The sequence below is a fragment of the Liolophura sinensis genome, chromosome 9, assembly GCF_032854445.1.
Source record: "Liolophura sinensis isolate JHLJ2023 chromosome 9, CUHK_Ljap_v2, whole genome shotgun sequence".
NCBI lineage: Eukaryota > Metazoa > Mollusca > Polyplacophora > Chitonida > Chitonidae > Liolophura > Liolophura sinensis.
Window position 1 is genome coordinate 25,145,742 of NC_088303.1, and position 24,169 is coordinate 25,169,910.

The 24,169-nt window shown below is 39.5% G+C and overlaps 2 protein-coding genes and 1 non-coding gene across 4 annotated transcripts in view; 2 read left to right on the forward strand and 1 right to left on the reverse strand.

Moving 5' to 3' along the window:
- Nucleotides 1–4,379: 4,379 nt before the first annotated feature.
- Nucleotides 4,380–4,520, forward strand: LOC135475986 (U4 spliceosomal RNA). Its single transcript, XR_010445086.1, has one exon. It is a non-coding gene; the product is annotated as a U4 spliceosomal RNA (small nuclear RNA).
- Nucleotides 4,521–5,315: 795 nt separating this feature from the next.
- Nucleotides 5,316–14,311, forward strand: LOC135474778 (tumor protein p63-regulated gene 1-like protein). Its single transcript, XM_064754373.1, has 4 exons — nt 5,316–5,651; nt 8,873–8,964; nt 9,396–9,572; nt 10,378–14,311. The coding sequence occupies exons 1-4, from the start codon at nt 5,331–5,333 to the stop codon at nt 10,721–10,723; spliced, it is 936 nt and encodes a 311-aa protein (XP_064610443.1). The 5' UTR covers nt 5,316–5,330; the 3' UTR covers nt 10,724–14,311.
- A 2,802-nt stretch (nt 14,312–17,113) lies between these two features.
- Nucleotides 17,114–24,169, reverse strand: part of LOC135475439 (WD repeat-containing protein WRAP73-like) — a 34,822-nt gene continuing 27,766 nt past the window's right edge. For both annotated transcript variants that reach the window (XM_064755339.1, XM_064755337.1), the window contains 5 exons: nt 22,314–22,404; nt 20,985–21,110; nt 20,560–20,643; nt 19,847–19,954; nt 17,114–18,632 (listed from right to left, as the gene is read on the reverse strand). In XM_064755339.1, the coding sequence (XP_064611409.1) occupies nt 18,505–18,632; nt 19,847–19,954; nt 20,560–20,643; nt 20,985–21,110; nt 22,314–22,404 (537 nt within the window). In that variant the 3' untranslated portion in view covers nt 17,114–18,504. The remainder of the gene's footprint in view (nt 18,633–19,846; nt 19,955–20,559; nt 20,644–20,984; nt 21,111–22,313; nt 22,405–24,169) is intronic.

Sequence of the window (24,169 nt, forward strand, 5' to 3'; positions counted from 1 at the left end):
GAGCTGCCTGACCACTGACGTGCGAGGCATAGTCCTTGTGTCCGTTTGTAGTGAGTGAACCTATCCCAGACAGTGGATACATATTATCCAGTGTACATGCATTTGTCAGCAAATTTCAGGCGCCAAGACAGACCACAAGATCACCCATGGGTAAGTTTTGGCGGGGCTGAAGGAGCTGCTCTTGCGCGTGACATCAGTTTTGGCGCGAAAATAGAGCTCACCCAGTTTTAGCGCGATAATGGAGCTCACCCATTGGTCGGTTTTGGCGCGACATCAGTTTTGGCGCGACATGGAATGTGTAACGTCACGCGCAGAGCGCGGACTCAACGACACACCTGCGGAACCTCAATTGCGCCACCTCAAAACATGTTTGCAACATTCTCTACTACTCGCGAGAAAGGAGGGTTATAGCAAACTGCCTGCCCGTGTTAACAAGACAAGCAGTAATAATGTCACGGCAAAGTTCGGTTACATCAAATTTCCGCTCAGAAATGAGACGATGTTTTCATAGTAATACGTGTGTTTTTATAAATTTGTTTCATGCGACGTTAATATTTCATGTGTATATAAACTGATGGTTAAAAGAAACTTTACGACTTAAAGAGTTACGAGTTAAATTTAACCAGCCTTTTCAGCAAGTTAATACCAAATTATTGTGGGAAAACATTGTACAAAGTATATTCCCATTTGTGATAAGTGGCATATACGCCCACACAAATTTGTTTTGAGACACCGAAGAAAGTTGAAAAATCACGTGACCCATGGATGGCCGTAATTGTACATGTAATAAGTGTATAAAAACGTTACAAACAGTGTGCTGGACTTGCACACTGACTAAAAACCACCGAAGTAATGCCTCGATTGACTCCAGAACTCGAGAGGACCGTGGGTGTGGTGTCCATGGGAGCCACCGATGCCCACATTGCAGGGACCTTCAACTGCTCTCATGTAACTGTGTCAGACTCGATGCAACGTTACAGACAGACTGGACAGGCCAAGAACAGGCAGGCCTAGGGTAACTACGCCCAGAGAAGACGGGTACCTGCGCACCTTATATCTGAGGAACCGCTTCCTGACAGTGACGTCATCGTCAATCAATGCCTTAGGTCAACGGGTCAGTCGGCAGAGCGTGTCCAGGAGATTCATGGCTCACGGAATTAGGGCCTATTCAGAGGGCAATTGTTGACAGACGAAGATCGTCGCCAGAGGTTGCGATGGGCTCGAACTGTACGCCGTTGGCAGCAACGTGATTGGCAACGTGTTGTTTTCAGGGATGAAAGCCGCTCCTGACTGTTCTGAGCCGATGGTAGACAGCGAGTTTACCGTCGAAGAGGCCAACGAAAGGCTGCATCATGCGTCCAGGAGGTGGTACCGTTTGGTGGCGGCAGCGTGATGGTGTGGGGTGGGATTTGTGGAGACGAACGGACACCACTGATCATTATCTACGGGACCCTCAACAGCTCAAAGTTACGTGAATGAAATTCTACATCCTGTTGTCCTTCCATTCCTTCAACAGCAGCCAGGTGGTGTTCTGTACCAGCGTGACAACGCCAGACCCTATTCAGCTCGAGTTCTGCAGAACTTCCTGGACGCCAATGACGTCAACGTCTTGCCGTGGCCTGAACCTTCCCCAGATATGTCCCCCATAGAACACCTTTGGGATACCATGGGTCGTCGAGTAAGACAACGGCCACACTTTGCAGCCAACCGACAAGAACTGGCGTTCGCTCTTCAAGATGAATGGCAACGAATCTCACGTCATCTCATCAGACGACTGACTTTTTGTATGCGTGGCAGAGTTATTGCATGCATTGAAGCAAGGGGTGGCCACACGCGATATTGACTGGTTTTGATATTGATTGATTTTAAAAATAATCAATTTTTTGTATACTCTGCCCATTGTTAACCAAGATGGAATGGCTATTTTTCTACCTCTGCTCTGTTTGTTTTTACTCAAGACTTTCAATATCTAATGTCATTGGTCTTTTCAATATCATCTAGTCATCCTGTTTTTTGCTTTGGCAAAATAAATTGATTTGAACTCTTTGTGAAGTTTCTTTTGGCCGTCAGTTTATCTCAAGGTATTTTCCGGTAAAAAAAAAATCAGCCTTGTACACGACCTATAAAAGTCTTAATTAACGTAATAATCGTGCCGCTTTTAAATGGCAGTGCGCATTAGCGTTGAGCATAAGTATCGACATTTAGTGATACGATTGTCATGATGAAAGTATTGCAAAAAAAAATTACATCTTCGTACTCCGCCGTAATGGATGACATTACTTTTGGTGTAATTTATAAAACCCGCACATATAAGAATCACTATTTTTGGAGATTGCATGTATAGTTCTATGAGTTCGAGGCGTCAAACCTTTTGTGCGCGACTTGACCGATAAACCTCTGCTACTCCCGAACTATACATGTATGTGCCAATCCAGATAACACTGATGTTTATACAATCTCTTATATTTAGACCTGGATTAAGTGCACGGACAGTTAAGATATTATCATTAGACCGTCAGAACGCTCGAGAGCATACATATATTCTAATTTATATAAACTTAAATTCAAAAGACGTTTGACGCAGTAATCGTACGTATATTTTTCCTGCAAAATATTTGTTTAAATCATAAATTTCAATACGTAAAAACACTTCAGTCCACAATTCAGTTATACCGGTATATACCTTACACAATCCTCTGTATAATTTACATATATCATGCTCTGTCATGCAAGAGAATCCAAATAAATCTAAACAATGTAGGTGAAAGGATACCACCTTGGCCAACAACAATGGATTAGGGCCAAAAATTGAGTGAGTGAGTGAGTGCTTGGGGTTTAACGTCGTACTCAACAATTTTTCAGTCATATGACGACGAAGGAATCATTAAGGTGCATGTACGTGTAATGTGCCTCCTTGTTGCAGGACGGATTTCCACCGCTCTTTTATTTAGTGCTGCTTCACTGAGACGACTTACCGAAGGCAAGTAAGCCGCCCCGCCCGAGCCATTATACTGATACGGGTCAACCAGTCGTTGCACTATCCCCTTCATGCTGAACGCCAAGCGAGGAAGTTACAACTTCCTCTTTTAAAGTCTTAGGTGTGACTCGATCAAGGATTGATCCTGGATCTACCGGTCCCGAAGCGGACGCTCTACCAAAAATTGACGACAGACTCCCATTTTACCAATTTTACGGATACAGACCAGTGCTTCGGGCTTTATTAAGAAGGCTTTAACTGATGGAATCTAGGCACCAAGGAAAAGCAGGTCTACTGTTATAGTAACATAAATCAATGGACTGATTAAGGACATCATTTCAATGATCAGATGAATTTTGATTTAAAGCCGAGTAGTTAATGCCACCATGTATGCCAACGTACAAAGTTAGAAAAAATTAGCTGAAGTGCTTCTTGGGCTATTCGAATTCCTATCAACGCGACATGTCTGCATGGTATTGTGAACAGCTATGTTTACACCCTGTATGACTCTGTCCGATTTCCTCCCACCATATAATGCTGACCGCTGTCGTAAAAGTAAAATATTCTTGAGTGCGGCTTAGAACACCAATCAAATAAATAAACAAATAAATATATACAATTATTTTCTTCCGGACTTTAGATGAATCATATCCGTCGTGGGGCATAACGTTTCTATTAATTCACTGAGGCTTGTTGTTACACAAATACCGGTATACATATGGTATCCCAATCTTGTTATATACAGACTGACGGCATGATATACATAGGACCAAAAAGCATAGTAGTGTCGCATTTCAAGCCCAGCTGATGCTATCTTTCTCTCCATTGTCTGCAGCCAAACAAAAGTCAGATAAATAAATTAATTAAGCCAGAGTGTTAGGCTGTACAACTTCTCATTTATATACTTATAAACATTTAGATGGAGAGTTTAAATAAAACACTAGCTGCATGTGATAAATTGATAAGAGGCTGAATTTCGCAGTGGTTAGACCACTGGCCAACTGACACTGGCATCGTTGCTCTGGTTTTACTCTGCTGCAGTCTTCCTGTGTTTTATCTACGTCTTGTCAGCTGTTGAGCGATAACTTGGGAGGGGAGATAACTTTGCTGTGTCATGACGTTGCGTGTACGCTTGCTTAAATGAGAACAGCGTGAACAAGATGAGTTAAGACATAATCGGATTCGACATTCACAACGAACTCTTTTTTCTCTTATAATGTACATTGATGAATGCAACTTATGTTTGTCGCTAGTCGCTGGTGGGTTTACCTGCATCCATACGATCAATAGTGACAGGATCGGCGCATGCGCGGTTTTGCATGTAACGTGAATGGCGAAGCAGAACGCCTGACTTGTTCACGGATACACTTTATAATACCAATAATGGCCACCAGTGCAAGTTAGCTTTGCGCAGTGGCGGTACCATAGCCAATGAGGATTATCCGAGGCGTGGTTATTGCTAGTTGAAAACTATTCCCAATACCCCGCGCTGGCGATCTGAAATACGGTCGCCGGTCGCAATTTTTGGATGCTCCTACGGGAGCAACATATCGAAAACAGAAAATTAGATTATTAACGCCATGCATGCGAAAGGATGTTGAAATGTATGACGGACATTTGGTAATCGGATAATTTCCCTTACCGTCCATGACTCGAATTTCTCAGTACTGCACTATGAAAATGATTTAATCAACCTCATAAGTAGGATACAAAGCCGTCGTGCGAAAAAGTAACAGTATACATTAAAAAAAAAATGAAACGTATTTGCATGATACGAATACGGCTTTATAACAATCAATGCTATCTAGTTGCATTTTATACACACTTTTGTTTAGTTTTAAGGTTAGCTTATAGTTGTCTTTTGTGATCCGTGTATGTCGTGGCACTGCAATTAACGCTCCCAATCCCATCATGTAATTATGTCTGGAGCTGGATAGAACGTATGGGCAGGCCTAAATGAAACCGGCTATCAAGAAAAATAAAGTTCAATTCTATGAAACAGCTTTTATGGCACCTAGCAATACAGAAGAGCACGTGTCTAAAATATGTAAGCATACAGAAAACTTATGTTGTCGGCAATCACTTCATAGACTAAACAAGATTTTTTCAAGTTATATTGTACTCTGTGATAGGAAAAGAAAAATACTAAAGGTCATACATTTCTTAGTCACCCCAACATTTCTTGGTCACTATTACGAGTTTTTAAACACCAATCATTTAAAAACGTTAATGAACTCACACAAGACAATGTAATACTTGTTCAACGACAAAAAGGGGCAAAAATTTGTGACGTCATGCACGAGTTCTATTTATAGCTGTGACGTTCGCAGGTTACCGTACACACAAAATCAAGATGGCGGAAACGAAAGAGAAGACGACGATCCCTGTTGAGGAAAACATAGCCACAGACATGAAAATTGACGATGACAGAACGGGAGATGATAGTGCAGAGTTCACTGGGGCCACCTTGGAAATTGGATCAGGGTCTCCTAACCCTCCAGTTCCGTCCGTGGCGATTGCCGGAGGCGCTGCTGCTGATGGGTCGGCATTTGATCGTGGTCGTCCAGGCTCGGTTTATGGACGGCAGAGTATTAAAAGTACGACGAGTCGCACGTCAATGAGACCCGGATACGTGGAACCTGTGGAAATTACCAAAGGTTACTTCAGTTACAAGGTAAGAAACTGTAACTTGTTTTGAACACCATATTTATTCTGTATTTGTTACAAATTGTCTTTTGACACGCGTGGTTGCACTTTGTAGACGACGCGCATAAACCCAGAAAATTCCCCACACTGCTTCCGCTTTTCTTTACGTTATATTGCGAAATAATCGCGATAAAAATATTCTAGAAAGAGTCCTTTGTTCAGATTTATTACGAACTAAATAATATGAGCGGATATCGCCCTTGACCCGCATTACTATCTCTATTTTCCCTCCCACTTTGTGAAGTCTATAATAAAGCCTGTTACACAGCATGCTGGTATTTGCTGAACGGGTATCCTAAAGCCCCAAACGCCCAGTTTCTGTCATATAGACTTCCACGCGGACAATTTCACTTTAAAAAAAATGGTTTGAACCCCATCTTATTTTTGCTATCCACTGATTCCCTAAGATGCTCGGATTGTAATATGTCAAAGCCAGAGTTATTAAACTGACTTTCAACAGTGATCTAGACATGGAAGTCTTTATGACTGGAGCTGGGCGTTACGAAAGGTAAATAAATTGTTGTCTGCATGTCAGGATCAGCAAGTACTGTCCGTTTCATCTCAACGCATTGTGATGCAATCATCTGTAAACAGAAATGTCAGATCGGCTATTGTTGTGACTTATGCATTGATCAATGTAGAGTGGGAGTACCTAGATAGGAAATCATATAAATTTAGGGTCACTGTGGCATACTTCTCTATATTTACATGTATGAACTTCTGAAACATGTAATCCTTTAAAAGAAAACAATTCAGAAGATTGGAAAATGCAATCCATTTGGTTAACTGCCATTGTTTGATAACTGGCCTTCCCAGCTTCTTCCAAATGGTACACTTCTTAAACCTGGCGCATGCGAGGGGAACTTGCTGCGCTATCGTCCACGAGAGGTGGTCAGCGCAGCAACTTACTCTCACAGGGGCACATTTGCCGCAGCATATTTTTGCTCTAATATACTGATCCTCAACTATCCCACGTGAGTGCTCGAAATGGCGGATGACAAAACACAGGAAGAAGAGTTGCTTTTACTTATGTCATGTTCTTACGTCACTGGAATGCATCTTTTTGAACAAACTGGACTAGATATCTATTTTTACATTCTACCGTGTTCCTTGGCATACTCTTGAAGCAGAAAATATCAAACATGATAGAGCCTCCCGTGTGTGCCAGACTTCAGCTATTAACTGAAAGTAGAACATGTTCATCTGCAAGTAACTGCTGAGTCTGCAGTTGCCCGTGATCGCAAACCAGCATAGAATAACTAAAAGTAGCGTTCAATCGGATGCTCCCAATTTGTCCAAGATGCTTCTAGTTGCCAGAAACCTAGTTGCTCCCAGTTTGCAAGATCAGTCTACGCCTGGCTTTAGTTAATATAGCTGACTTGGTCTCAGCAGTTTGATGTGATCATCTGCAAAAAATGTCTTTGTAGAAAATATAGTTTTTGGCCGCAAACATTCAAAACTTATAAATATGATCTTGGAACTTGAGTGCACCATACATTATTGTACAGGAAGTTTTGGTACATGTGGTCAGGCAACAAGCAGCATACAACATAATGACACTAAATGGAAATTCAACATTTAGGTTCAAAACATTTCAGCACATTATTGTTACTGCAAACTTCCTCGTCTGCATAGTGATACACAATATTTATTTAGTTCTCCCCATAGTATTTACATTGTAGGATGCACTGATTTTCCTGCTTTCACAGTCTGTATTCTAAAGTTTCTCATATTATCATATAAGAAAACAAAATGATATCACTCACTACTGGTTATACATATCATGTAAAGGTACCGTGGTTAATAGACAGGAAAGGTGGACATTTGAAGGACAGGTTTGAACATCAAAATTGAAGACATAGTAGTGTCACATGTTAAGGTGTAGAAAAAATTGAATAGATTTGAAAGTGGGGGGGTTTTCACATGTTACTCATATAAGGTGAACATGTTGTGTTACCACCATAAGATAAACAGTCACGCGTGGTTGCCCCAGACTTCGCAACTACACAGAATTTCAAAAGTTGCATCAGTTTTTAAAAATGCTTGCACTTCATCCAGTTGGGGCCAGGTTTCCATATGTGTTACATGTTAAAGTGAACAAGTTATACAACGTTTTCAAAAAACATTCATGCATGGCTGCCCAAGCCCTCATTACCACACATGATCTTTAAATTTCCATATGAATACCAGTATTTGGACACAGATGGCTGGCCAACACAGATGTCTGCTAAAATGTTTACTTAATACTGTGCACCTGTCAGAAATTTTGTAAAATTTTTATACTAAGGTACAATGATTAAACCGAAGAAAAACTGTTCTATGTTATGCCTTTATTTATTATTATTTTTTTTTACATCACCATGAGGCCATTGTTGAAATAACCTTGTTTATATGCTCACAGCTGTGTACTGCTACAAACTTCATTTATAACTTGCCTTGTATATTCAATGCAAAAAGAAGATGTGTACCATTGGATCAGTAATAAAGTAAAGGTCATACATGTATGTATTTTAAAAATATCTGTACCACATAAAGTGGTAAAGTACACATGTGGGGCCTTTTTGCTGACAGCTTTATATATGCATGCATGTACTTGTGTGCTCACTTTTATGAGCTTGCCTCTACAAAGTATATAAGTACTGTAGTGAATGTCATGCCACGTGCATGGGCTTCACCGTCCTCTAATAGTACAAAATAAAGTTAGGGTTTTTGTTGTTTTTTTTTAAATACATATAAAACACAAAGACAAGAGAATGATGTTCTATTGTTGATGACCTGCATGTGTGTTAATTATTGTAAAATAAAAAAAATCTTGATTTTGTATTTTGTGTATAGTAGAATGTTAAGGTAAATGTAAGGGCTGTTATCTCACAAAGTACTGCATGTATTGAGCTCAAGTTTTATATAGGTGTAGAGTACAGTAACATGAGGAAGAGCAGGTATTGTTGATGCCCTACAAGTGTGTTGATTACCATTAATTTCCAAATTTCTGAAATTCACACCTGAATTCTCATTTATGTATTAGAATCCATACATGTAAATGTTCGTGATGAATTAAAGTTTTGCATTCATGTGTCTTCTACAGACAAGCTCTTTGGCAGCCTGGCTACAAAATCTATGTTGTATTAAAATCCAGTTCTGAATCTTCAAAAATGTCCTGAAGGGTTTTGTTTTGATCTTTTTTATCAGGATGGTTCGTTTGACAATGCTGTGGAAAACTGTAAATCTCTACTGAAGAATGAACTGGATGGAAGTCTCCAGGGGGCTTGGCTTCTGACAGAGTAAGTGACAGTCCGATCACGGAGGTGAAACCATCACCAAAGAAAATTTGTATCTCATCTCTGAATGCTTGAATGAAATCGCGTTGAGACTTTTCTGTTGGCCATTGGATTACCTGTAGCTCATGTCGGGCCTTGTTTACCTTCTTCTCCACAAGAAAGTCATCGCTTTCAATTTTGGAGTCAAACATTGTCTGAATATTAACTAATCTTTATTATTATATTAGGTGACAAAAGCCGGATTTCTTATCTTCTTCATTTTAACTCACCTCAAAGAGTGTTATACAATCTCTGCTAGAATCTATGGTGCTATTTCCACATGATGTTTATTTATTTAATTTTTTTTTTTGATGTTCAAAGTACTGAAGTATTCATGCTGATGAATTTTAAGGATCACTGGCAACCTTTCAAGATGACTAATCTACCCATTTCAGAATTGACCACTGGGATAACGAACGTGAGAAGATCCTGCTCTTAACGGACAGCTCCCTGTTCATTGTTAACTACAACTTCATCAACAGCAAGATCCTTGATAGCAAACGTGTAATGCTGCACCTGATCGACACCATACAAGTGGGCGACCTTACGTACCCCAAGGAATCTGTGATGCCGTAAGTAAACATGAAGGTCATACTAATCTCAGATGTTTGACACCAAAAACTTATCACAATATTCCCCTGTTTAGCTGCTTAGACCTTTTAACATATTACCCTGTACGACTATAAATTTCATCCATGATTAACTTGCACATTTTTCCTGATTCTCGGGGTTGTTCTGATTTTAGAGAGAAATATTTTTGAGTATGTGGTAAAACACCAATCAATAAATCAATCTATTGATTTTAGAAAGATGTTTTTAGGTTTGCTTGGAACATGGGATGATATTCTACTGGAAAATTGTAGGTTTCAACAGGGAAAATAATATTGTGTCACATTTATTCGCCTCTAAAAATGCACTTTTGTGGGTGAAATTTTCAGGTCATTTAGAGGGGGAATTGTTTTGCTGATTTTAGTGTCACAGACCCTTTCACTCATTTCAGTGTTTGAAATTAAGAGTACATGGGTGTACGTATGCACACACCCTTTAGCCAGCGCACCCCAAAAAGTTTTTGTTACCCTTTGTCTCTCTTGACTTTATTTGATTTGATTGGTGCTTTACGCCGTACTCCGGAATAGTCTGTCTTGGCAGCAGATGGCTAACCTAGCTCCTCTGCGTAGCAAATCAGGTAAGGTTAACGTCAGTTATGAAGAGAGGGTAAAATTGAACAGGACAGTCCATCTCGACCCTAGCAGAGCAGAGAATGAAGTGCAGGTTAGTTTTGCCTAGTTTGTGCAAATGCATAAGCCAGATAAACATTACAGTATAAAACAACATTAAAGTGACGCACTATACACGCAAATATTGTCATGTTTCCAGCGACCGGCAGCATGGTGGTGTACGCATTCTGTGGAACAAAGGGGAACAGCCCAGCTTCGGTCAGATGTGGAATCCTTGGTGTTCCAGCATACCCTGGACTACTTTCTCTCATCACCCTGTGCTCTACAACCCTAAAGAGAACGAAACCATCACATACAACGTTGATGACTTCTACGAGTCTCTCCTCCAGGCTGTCTCCAAGGCATTCCAGAAGAAGAAACCAGGCGAGAAAGTCCGTCTAATTGAGGGGCCGATCCTCATTGAGAACTACCTGGGCGTTTCATCTCTCGTGTTCAACCAGAGCCATCTTGGTTTCTTCCGAGATCGGAATGGTGTCAGTTTTTAGGCTGTTTACAATGTCGTTGTAAAACTGAGCTTGTAGGACATAATCCTACCATTCTGTGAGAAGTGTTTAAGTGACTGGTCATCTAGCAGGTCGTATATTTCTGGCGGAAAAGTGCGCAAAAAAACAAAAAAAAATTGGGAGGGTGAGGGATGTTTTGATTTGTTTTTGCTGAATTATCACGTCTGGTTGACCGACCACACCTTTTCTTGGTTGGCTGTACTGGTGTGTTATAGTGATAACCTCATTTGTTCAAGAATTCTTTGCCTTACCACATGTGGTCACTGCTAAATGCTATGTACATGTATAATATAGTATATCCTCAACCTGCACTATGAAAATTTTGGTGTATGGAAAAAAATAGCATATTGTTAAATATCTGCACATAATGTGTCAGATGAATTCATGATGCAGCTCGACGTCACATTTGAAAGAACTTGATTGAAATGTATTTCAAGCAGTAGCGCTGGGACGTTTTTTCATACATTACTGTTTATCAAATATTGGAACATTGGGGAGAGTGGGAGCATCTCTATAATTAGTTATACCTACTGATTTCAAATACTTACCTTAGTAATATACTTCTGAACATATGTGGATTTTCATACATTAATGATAGACATTAATGAGAGACAGTGCCTCTCTTTTGACACAGATACCTGGTTAGGTGGTGCACATGTCTCTGGTGCACATAAAGATCTGAGACAAATAATTTGTGATTTCCGTAGTACTGTGTGCTTTCTTTGTACTAATATACACAGGGTTACCTGTTGGCACTATGCCACTCGACCATATCTTGTAGGCTGTGTCCAGGCAGGTTTTTCATAGTTGCTTTTACACTTCACCTAGGAGGTTGAATGTTGAGCAGTGCAAGGTTTGCTGTACACTGTGTAAGTGGATTCCATGGTTTGCATGGTTGTCATGACAGTGGGCGTAGGTGAGAAGCTCTGTAGTGCCTAGGCTTTCCATGTAAAGGATTTAATAGGTTTGTACTTCCTGTTTGAGCGGTATTAATAGATTTTTCATGACCTTCAGAACACAGTCTTGAACATCTGGTAATACCTCCACTGTCTATTTCATTTCTGTTTAGCAAGAAGGTTTTAACACACATCTTTCACCATGACTAAACTTTGGCTTCAGACATTAATGACACCATTTATAAACATGCTATATTCATATTTGCAAAGGATATACTGCATTTGAACTGGCTGTATTAAAAGTTCATTTTGTTCCCAGTATGGTGAGGGGCCTGTTGTGTAATGGCTGTTGTCCTGGTTTATGACAAGCTGAGTTAATCCAGACACATGGCCTGATTATCATGTTCATGTGATGGTATACTGCTCAAGTCGTTTTTTCGCTGACTATCAGTAAATCCATCTTTCGCAGACGAGTAATCAATTTATAGAGAAAGACTATAGGGAGTCTATCACCTGCTGTGCCTCAGTACATCTGTTGATGTGGCTCTCACACTTATTCATCCTCCATTTGATCTGATGTTTGCCTTTAAAATAAAAAATAAGATCATGATTCTGAAAAGCTTAATTGTGCTACTGACCTTGACTTGGATGAAATGACGAAATTATTTTCTGGCATCCAGTTGTCAGAAATTTCACATAATTTGATCATCTCCATTGTGGAAATTGGTCACACAATACTATGTGTGTGTGAATTTTATAAGAGACATTCAGAAACTTGCTAGTGAATTAAATGTATTCGGGAAATATGTCAATTTGTTTTCAGTGTGTTTTCTACTCTAAGGTGTTTTTCATTGAGCACAGGGCTGATAGATTGGACTGTGCAAACAACTCCGTGATCTTGAATGTCAGCATGTACTGTTATTCTTGTGAAAAGATTATGATGGTAAATTTGTCAAAATATTCTGATTTAAAGAAAATAACCCTTTTTTTTTTAATAAGAATTCATAGTTTCCGAAGATAACATATTTAAGAGAGACTTTTAATGTAATTTAAAGAATTGAGTTGCTGTTCATGATCTTGTTTATTATAAAGTATTGTTTATATACATATAAATTTTAGCTGGGCATTGGTAGATTTTGGAACACTCTTTTTGTATTGTATTTGATGTTACATGTTCATTGTATAGAGATTTATGGTATTGTGTTAATAGGGTTATAAGATAAGGTATGTGTATATACATGCATTCTCCATTGTTCTTTTTCAGTATAATATATTATACATTTTGATACATTTCATTTTCAATTTTTTTTTTTTTTTTTTGGGGGGGGGTGTCTTATTTTGACCAACATATTCTCTCTTTGAGCATACTTATGTATACATTTTTAAAAGAAAAGTGCAACAAATACAGAAAGTTATGTAATGCATCAACTAACCTGATTTAATGCAATTCACGTGTCTGTACCAGAGCATTTTGTTTTTTTTACCCTGCACATGTATTTTCATTGGGTAACATTAATATACTGTGATATGTATGTTTATATGTATTCAAAAGAAACTTCTGACACACTTCATGATTGGTTAAACCTTGGCCAATTGCTGCCTAATTTGGAAAACAGTGTCATTAGTTTGGATTCTGTCCCCTGTTGTGTTAACAGTTACACATTTGGATTTTGGTTTGTTTTTTTTTCATCCAATAAATTACCTAGTGCATACAAATGCCCTTAAATTTGCTTGATTATTGATTTACACAAAGTTGAATGCTTATTTCACAAGTGTACTTGTAATTTTACTACCCAAGTGGTTGCTCAAAAACTCAAGTCATTAAATTATTCATCCAGTTGAGGAAATTAATTTTAATACAATAAAGTCTTTTTGAGGGTTTGATCAAAATTTGATCCAATTAGTCATAGCTTATTAAGAGTATCCCATTAAAAAATTCTCATCTAAGTCACTGCTTATGTTCAGGATGTTTTGGTGAACATTGATAAATGCATCTTGTGGCCTGAAGAAAATGGCCTGTGTTTTTTTATTTAGGTATGAGGATATGATGTTCTACATTATAGTTATCAACCAAATGTCTGACTAAACTAAGTCCACATGAACTAACTGTATACGGTGTCAGGTCCTGTTTAATACTGTCCATGTGCTGCACAGATTCATTGGTTAAGTAACTGTATGTGACGAGTACAGTACTGTCCATGTGATGCACTCAACAGTATGAGAACTCACTGTCCATGCGATGCACTCAGTAATAGGTGAAGTAACTGTCCATGTATTACATAGTGTCAGGTCATGTTAATTTCAGTCTGCTGCACATATTCATTGGTCAAGTAACTATGTGACAAGTACAGTACTGCCCATGCGATGCGGACCATGCTATGTCAACCTTTACAATGGTTTCCAAGTGACAGCTGAATCATGGGGAAAATTTTCTCAGCAAGAAGTAAATTGGAGATGTCCAGACCAGAGGGCATGCATAGTGAACCTTTCTGGCAAACAACAATTTTGGAAAGAATGCAATGACAAGTGGTCATTCCTGTTTATTAATGTCACAGAAAAAGCCGATCTACGTTCATACGCACGTGTACATGTACATGTATACTGGTATATAATCAATGTGTTATTGTCTAAACTTCAGTGTTGTCAATAAATTCTACACGTCCACTTACCCTTAAAAGATACATGAAATGCTTGGTTTTCATTTTTTTGGTATGGAGGTGAAGATGTGGCGTATCATACGAAAGTACAAAAAAATGCTTTCCAGCGTTCTTCTTGGAGTGTAAATATGGCTTTAAACTAGATTTCCCAAGTCTCAAGCGATCCATGCAGAAATTAAGTAGCCAGCTATGGTGATCGACATCAACGGTGGTAGTTGTGACAACAACTTTTATGGCTGGTGAGCCTGAATTAGGAGCGTAGAAGTTGGTCCTGTTTTCACACCATGTTCATCCTGTTACTTTTGAATATTCCATACCACAGGGATAAACTATGCATGCATAGAACAGAGGCATCAGTAAGAAATATAAAATATGCTTCAAAGATGAAAATGTTTGGAACATAGCTGTATCCTTAACCAACAGTATCAGTAACATAGCAGTATGTTTTACCCAGCAGTATATGTGACATGGCAGATCAGTGACATGACAGTATTTCTAACCAGCTGTGTCTGTGACATTGCAGTACACCTGTTAAACCAACAGTATCTGTGACATGGATGTAACCCTAAATAGCAGTATCTGTGACATGGCTGTAAGCCTAACCAGCTGTATCTGTGACATGGCTGTACCCTAACCAGCTGTATCTGTGACATGGCTGTAACCCTAACCAGCAGTATCTGTGACATGGCTGTAACCCTATCCAGCTTTATCCGTGACATGACTGTAACCCTAACCAGCAGTATCTGTGACATGGCTGTAACCCTATCCAGCTTTATCCGTGACATGACTGTAACTCTAACCAGCTGTATCTGTGACTTGGATGTAACCCTAACCAGCTGTGTTTGTGACATGGCTGTAAGCGTAACCAGCTGTATCTGTGACATGGCTGTACCCTAACCAGCTGTATCTGTGACATGGCTGTAACCTTAACCAGCAGTATCTGTGACATGGCTGTAACCCTAACCACCTGTTTCTCTGACATGGCTGTAACCCTATCCAGCTGTATCTGTGACATGGCTGTAACCCTAATCAGCTGTATCTCTGACATGGCTATATCTCTTACTAACAGTATCTGTGACATGGCAGTATTTTTAGCCAGCAGTATCTGTGAAATGGAAGTATTTCTAACCAACAGTCCGTGTGATATGGCAGTATCCCTAACCAGCAGTGTCTGTGACATCGTAGTACCCCTTACCAGCTGTATATGTCACATGGTAGTACCCCTAACCAGCTGCATCTGTCACATAGCTGTACCCTAACCAGCTGTATGTGTGACATGATAGTACCCCTTACCAGCTGTATCTGTGACATCGTAGTACCCCTTACCAGCTGTATCTGTGACATGGTAGTACACCTTACCAGCTGTATCTGTGACATGATAGCACTCCTAACCAGCTGTATCTGTCACATGGTAGTACCCCTAACCAGCTGCATCTGTCACATAGCTGTACCCTAACCAGCTGTATGTGTGACATGATAGTACCCCTAACCAGCTGTATCTGTCACATGGTAGTGCCCCTTACCAGCTGTATCTGTCACATGGCTGTACCCTAACCATCAGTATATGTGACATGGCTGTACCCTAACCAGTTGTATCTGTCACATGGCTGTGCCCTAACCAGCTGTATCTGTGACATGGCTGTACCCTTACCTGCTGTATCTGTGACATGATAGTATTCCTAACCAGCTGTATCTGTCACATGGTAGTACCCCTAACCAGCTGTATCTGTCACATGGTAGTACCCTTTACCAGCTGTCTCTGTGACATGGCTGTACCCTTACCAGCTGTACCTGTGACATGATAGTACCCCTAACCAGCTGTATTTGTCACATGGTAGTACCCCTAACCCGCTGTATCTGTCACATGGTAGTACCCCTAACCAGCTGTATCTGTCACATGGCTCTGCCCTAACCAGCTTTATCTGGGACATGGATGTATTCCTAACCAGCTGTATCTGTCACATGGCTGCAACCCTATCCAGCTTTATCTGACATGATGGTATCCTTAACCAACTGTATCTGTGACATGGTAGTACACTTTACCAGCAGTATATGTGACATGGTAGTACCCCTTTCCCCAGCTGTGTCTGGGACATGGTAGTACCTCTAATCAGCAGTATCTGTGACATGATAGTACCTCTTACCGGCTGTATCTGTGACATGGCTGTAACCCTATCCAGCTTTATCTGTGACATGGCTGTAACCCTAACCAGCTGTATCTGTGACATGGCTGTAACCCTATCCAGCTTTATCTGTGACATGACTGTAACCCTAACCAGCTGTATCTGTGACATGGCTGTAACCCTAACCAACTGTATCTGTGACATGGCTGTACCCCTTAACAGCTGTATCTGTGACATGGTAGTGTCCCTTACCAACAGTATTTGTGACATGGTAGCACCCCTTACCAAGTGTGTCAGGGACATGGTTTTACCCCTTACCAGCTGTATCTGTGACATGATAGTACCCCTTACCAGCTGTATCTGTGACATGATAGCACCCCTTACCAATTGTGCCCTGGACATGGTGGTACACCTTACCAGCTATATCTGTGACATGGTGGTACCCCTTACCAGCAGCATCTGTCATATGGCTGTAACCCTAACCAGCAACATCTGTGACATGGCCATAGCTCTAACCAACTGTATCTGTGTCAGGGGCATTGTTTAGAGCTTGAACTGAGACTGTTCGTCCCGGTTTCCTTCACTTGCCCACCCGCAAACCATCATACCAGAGATATAAATTTCAACAATGGCCCGAGACACCAATCAGATGAATAAATCAAATGTATGGACCAATTTCAGTTCTGTCAAGTCCTCAGGTTGAAATGAATTTATTAGTATACAGATGGGAAATCAGCAGTTGTAAAGACTAAGTTGATCCTTGTGTTAGTCAATGAGCCCCTTCATGGACATTCATTGGGAAAAGCCGGTTCACCAATGAATGAATGTCACTCGACCATGTGATAGCAACCTGAACTTTATAGTTCCCAGGAATTCTTTAATTCATTAATAATACAGTGGAAGAAAGAACTTACATACACAAACAAGGGGACAGTTTTGAAGCACTAGATCTGACCCACATGGATAAAACCTACATGTTGGTTCAATATTGTTCACATACAACACTCTTGTTACAGACAAACTGAAATTGATATCAATGGACGGAAATGCCATGAAATTCATAAGCACTGATAACATAATACCAAATGGTATAATAATTGCATTTGATATTTGTGAAAATTTCTTAAGACTTAAAATAATCATATTATTAAAGCAGATCAGATATCAATCAGAAGATTACTCAGAGGGAATATCTGGGAGTCATGTTTAGTTTTGGTAACTTTCTGAACACCTGTGACATTTTCTTTTCATGAATCCGGACAACATGCTTTTTTTGAACGCCTGTGACATTTTCTTTTCACGAATCCGGACAACATGCTTTCAAGAAATAATATGAGCCTCCATTAATATTGGAATATTGGAATGTTGGAAAGGTTACATTTTTCACCCTGGGAGGAAATTTCATAAATCAAATTTCTAGTAACTTTTTTTTCATAAATGACCTTGTCTCAATTATATTAGGTGATGTGCATTACGGGAAAAATTGCGAGGCCCTGTACATCAGATCTGTATTAAACAAACTCAAACTACAAATGTTACTTTTCACTTCAGTCACTAAACTTTACAGGACAACTGGTGAAAGGTGAGCGATTTCCTGAACTCATGAAAAGGCACAATGCAATCAGACTCATAATGAGGTAGACTATTTTTTCCTATGAAAATGCCAGGTTAAAGTGAAACGAATGATATATTACTGGTCCACAGGGGTGTTAGCTGTCCTCTCTGAATGCTCTGTCCTGTCCTACACATCTGAATCGCTCAAAGCCATAGCAATAACAGTGCTTTGTAGAAGTCAATGAAATGGTCTATTACTGGCACATAGGGATGTTAGCTATCCTCTGTGTGTGTTCTGAACTCATGTCCTTCCACACAACAAGATCTCTCATTAAGCTGGCAACCTTCTTCCACAACTGAAAGTCCCATACCCCATGCAAGTCACTGGAATGATCCACTGAGCTGTCCTCAATGGGTGTTCTGAACTCCTGTCATTCCAAATGATTGGATCACTCAAAGCTGTAGACCTTCTTCACCAATGAAAGTGTCTCATGGAAGTGAATGGAATGGCCTATTATTGGAACACAGGGGTGTCAGCTGTCCTCGGTGCGCGTTTCTTGTGAACTGTTGGACAGGAAGCATACACACATCTCATCCTTTCCTATCAGCAGCAGAGCTTCCCCACCAGGATGCCATTTCACAGACTGTATATGGAATGATGCTGTAAATGAAACAAATCCAACATAACCTTTAAGTCTAAAATAAAGGATTAAACATGTGATATTCCATTTTTGGAGAATTACTGAAATAATGAGCAATGTGTTAATGATGGAAAGCACATCCGTGTTAATGTATATCAATGTGATTTTAAAATCCACACTTCAGAATTTGTTTTCAATCCGTGTCTCACTTTAACTACAATGAAATACACAAGACTATACTGAAACATTTGGAACATTCCAATAGACAATTATTTTTTAATCAACAGAACCTGTAACGAAGCCGTGTTGTCTATATTGATTTATCTACCTCACCAAGATTTAGCCCATTACTCTTGGTAATCATGTTTACTTGTGGTTGATGCCAGATAAAGCCTACTTTACACAAGCAACAAACTTCAGTTGTCTCCCTTGGCCTAACCCATCTACTTCCTGACAGTGACATACATCTCCCTCATTACAACACTTGTTGGGGGACAGATCTGTCTACCACGCTATAACTTAAGCCTATGGAATGAAGTCTGCTAGCTACTGACAGCCTGTATATAATGTAGAAACAGAAAAGTATGACGGTGGATCTTAACTATAAGCCAAATCAAGACAAAATCCTGTTTTTCCATAGGTTAGCTACAGGCTAACCAACCTTTCTGAGGTCAAAGAATCTACAAAATATGAAGCTTTTCTTCACTTAACGTTTTGTGAAGAATTTGGGGGAAACATTTCATTTTAAAACTGCAACCATTTTTTTAAATTGAATCACTTGTTGCATAAATGAGATGTGTTACAATAAGGGAAACATGTCTTTTTCAGGTTTCCACTCTGTACAGATTGACAGTCATTATAGAATCATCCGCTCAGGAAAGAGAAATGCTGAACATAAAGTTGTCCCTGTCTCTTTTCTAAGAGAAAAAGTCTTAAAAGATTCGGCAAGTAACTGACAACTGATTGTCTTCCTGCACACCAGGCCACCCTTGATAAAATTCTGTCAGCCGTAACCCAATCAATCAGCAAGGAATTCCCACTTTTTTTTCTGATTCTGGTGAATGAAAAAGATTGGAATTTTACAGAAATTAACATGAAGAGAAAAATAATAACTTATATGAAATCCCAATAAACACTTTGAAAGTAGGGCTCTTGCTGGAAGGTCCTTCAGGTTATGCCCAACGATAATATTTTTATTAATGGCCTTATTGTGTAACAGGAAGCTCTACTTTACCTTCAGCAGGAATTTCCACAGACAAACACCCTGCGGGAGACCACATGTACAGTTTGTTTGTTCCAGTACACAGTGCTAGTCGGGGCTGACATGGATCCCAGTCAATACCTGGCCAAAACAATAAATTCTTCACTTAATCTACAATTTTCCTGCAGCTTTTCACACATAACAAGGTCTAAAAAAGCATTTTCTGAATTTGTCAAATTTTTGTATTTTACACACAACTAAAACATATACATTGAGAGAGATGGTATGGGATAAAGGCCAGAGTAGCTTCTAATGTCCCATATCAATTTCCTAACACCTCAACAGCTTTATTGATTAATGTCATGTAAAACAGAAACATGTCTGAATTCTTCCTGGTCTTCCAAACTCAACTGACTAAATCCTCTTAAAGCCTGGTTCTCATATCTCGGTGGCCGGCAGGGGTGCAGTGGGATCCATGTTTAGTTCTCATGATGTTCCACACTGGCCATGAGCGGTAAAGTTGAACATGTTACAACTTCACCAAAGCCCACCAGAGACAAATTATCATTCTCATAAAAGAACCAGTCTAAATAAAAGCTCTTAAATTACACAAACAAGAAAATAAAAGTTAAGAATATATTTAGAAGAATTTACACTGCTAAAGGAATCATCACAAGATACTGTAAAACTACTGCGCAACCCTGGCAAGAAATTTCTTACACAAACAAATGTTTTCTACTACTTACATTTAATGGGTGCAGCTTGGACTAGTACAACAGCCAGACTGAGCCTCTGTACATCCCACACCCACAGTGTATGGGGCATGTTATCTGTAATCATCAAGTCATACATTAGCCAAATCAATGCACGTGTAAGTTTAAGAGTAAACCATATATACAGGCAGACATAACCAAATTGATAGAACTCATTACAGCTACGCAAAATTTTTCTTTCTTTTTTCCTACAAACTTTACTTTAATGTGGAAATTATTTTGATATCTTCAAATCACGCAATTGGAAAATGTAAACAGTAATTAACAGTCTATTACCAGTGTTTAATAAATGCAATAGCCAGAACATTTTAGCTTTCACTTTCAGAGATGACCTTCTTATTTTGTGTTTTATTTTAAAAGACTGACATAAAATGTGGGGAAGAAACTGAGGAACTGACCATTTCTAGAAATCATGTACTGACAGTTACAGCTAAATGACAATGACCCCACTCCCATCTTGGGGTTAGCCTTCTTGGGATCAGGCTTGACCACGGGGATTGAGGCAGGCAATGGCTCAATCTCATCTGAAATGAAATAATTACACACATGTCCACAACTAGCTTATTATGAATTTTACGCTCATTTGGTTTAAGCACCTTATTTGTGATTTATTTATTTGGTTTGGGTTTCCTTCCGTACATGTCACAATGGCCCTATCTTATTGGTGGAAGAAACTGAGGTACGAGTAGTAAATCTCTGAATTTGACATGATCACAAGGAGTCATTAGGTGTGTGTACATACACTCTGTCTTCTGATGGCAGGGTAAAGGAAAGTAATCTTCAGTGAACTTTAGGTAAAACGAACTAAGACAGTCACACCACTGGCAGCAAACTTTCACTGTTACCTCAGTCCCAGGAGCAATGGAAGCAGATGAATCTCAATAATTCCATTTATTTATTTATCTATCTGTTTTATGTTTTTCGCCGTACTCAAAAACGTTTCACTTATACAACTGCGGCAATATGGTGGGAGGCAATAATTCCATGTTTGCTACAGGGACTGAATGAACAATTACCTCCCATGTCATACAGATGGAAAGACAAGAATCTTAACCAATCATATTCATGCAATATGCCATGTTCATGGCAACTGTTCACTCAGATGCAGTACAAGGAGTTATTGGTTCATCCTAGCATCCTGTTGGCTGTTGCAATGATGTAATTGTCTCCCTTTAACAATATATGGCAATGGCATCTTCAGTTACCCCCCTTTGCCTGTTTAGCCTGGCATTTTAAACACGGATCAATATGTAGTAAAATGTGAATGAATACCAACCAGGTGAAGCAGTAAATTGCCTCAAAAACTACCAACAGCCATTTTACCAGAATTCTTATTATTTTTCAAAAGCATTAAAAATATCTGCTCCTTGATAATTCACATGAGCATCCATATCAAATCTATACGCCAAGGGAAGGAATGAATCAATAAAGAAGCCATGCCACTATCTTGCAACCACATGCAAGCCTGATAAACTCTGGTAACAATTCTACAAAAGTCAAGCCTCACTTGTAATCTTGGCTTAACACACAATAATAATGGCTTGTGCCATAAAAACTGACACTTTACACCATGTCACCATTTACAGATATGTTTTAAGGTAATATGTGTTTATGTTATGCATGTTCTGTGACTTTAAATTCTGACTGACTGAATGAATTGATAGATTTGATGTACCACAATCAAAGTCCCCTATTTCAGTTTAACACCCTGAGTTTGTTGGCCTTACATTTGCTGTGTGTAGAGAAGAGTGAGCTTCTGGGTGGGGTGGATTCTCCCTGCAACACTGGAGGCCGATTTTCTGTCTCCTTGTACACAATCTGCAATGGGTAATTGTAGAGAAGTTATACAGGTAATTGTGCACAATATGTTACATGTTTTTCGACACAATCCATAACAGGTGACAGTACACAATTTATAACAGGTAATTATACACAATTTATAACAGATAATTCCACCCAATTTACAACCGGTAATTGTTAACAATTTAAAACAGGTAATTGTCAACAATTTATAACAGGTGAGGTCACTGTAATCATAAATACCTTATAACAGATAATTATACACAATTTATAGCAGGTATTTGTGCACAACTTACAACAGGTAATTGTGCACAATTTATAACTGGCAAATGAACACAATTAACAAGTAAAGAGAACGCATCAGCTACATGTATTACAATCAGCAATGTGCAAACATTATGCTGAATGATGGGGGCAAAACCTGACTTAATTCATAAACTTACGAGAGGACGTTTTCTCTGGGCAAACCAAAGAGTACCACAAGGAAACCAACATTTATTTCAAGATGGATTACTTTGCCACGAGAACCTGATCAACAGGAAACAAGTTCAACAGAAGAAACTGAGAACGCCAAGAGGGAACAACCTTAGCTTTCCTGAGGAAACTTGGAAACACCACAATGCTACCATCAACTATTTTGAGATTTATTGCTTCATTGAGAAAACCTAGATTACATCCTTGTGAGACAACCTGGGCTCTCTAGTGTAGGTAAACCATTATCACTTCAATGAAGAAAACCAGTGAATACTAAGATAAGTGAGTGAATGAGTGCTTGGCGTTTAACGTCGTGCTCAACAATTTTTCAGTCATATGACGACGAAGAAATCCCTAGGGTGTATGTGATGTGCCTCCTTGTTGCAGGTCGGATTTCCACCGCTCTTTTATCTAGTGCTGCTTCACTGAGACGACTTACTGCAGGCAAGTAAGCCGGCCCGCCCGAGCCATTATACTGATACGGGTCAACCAGTTGTTGCACTATCCCCTTCATGCTGAATGCCAAGCTAGGAAATTACAACTTCCTCTTTTAAAGTCAGTGGTGTGACTCGACCCAGGATTGATCCCGGATCTACCACTCCCGAAGCAGGTGCTCTACCAACTGTGAATACTAAGATGAAACTGTTTTAAACTTAACCAAAAGTAAATTAAAAGTAACCTGACACAACCATGAGATGAACTGTTTCACTGATAAAACCATGGAATAAAATACTTGATCATAACCATGCCAAGCAGAAACCAATGGCACTATGTTGTGACGTACAACTTTACTGAGAAAGTCTAGAGAATGTAAAAAAGACATTGCTCTGAGATGAATTACTTCCTATTCACATCATGTTGTCTACTACCTCTGCTGTAAGAGTTCACAAATCTCATACAGAGAGCCAAGTAACGTGATGCCAAATGAACAATGACATCGTAAGCCGTAACACGTTGTTGTTGAAAAACTCCTGTGAATGCTTGAGGCAAGAATGTGAATACAGGCCAAATTTTACCACACCTGTTGACAGAGACCATGTTTGAAGTACGGAGACTATTTATGATCCACTTGTGGGCGACTGGTGATGCCAGGTATTGCTGAGGTAGTTTTTATTTCCCTACACTTCAACCACTCAGTAAGAAGTGTTCTCTGGCTAACAAGGATTATATCACCTTTCACTCGTATCAAAAATCCAGACGTCCTTCGATAGATCTGAATGGTCAGTCGTGAAGACTACTGATACCCCACTACTTCCCAGAGCAACCCTTCAGCAGTTGAACTACATCAATTAGGAAACTGGTTGAGTTT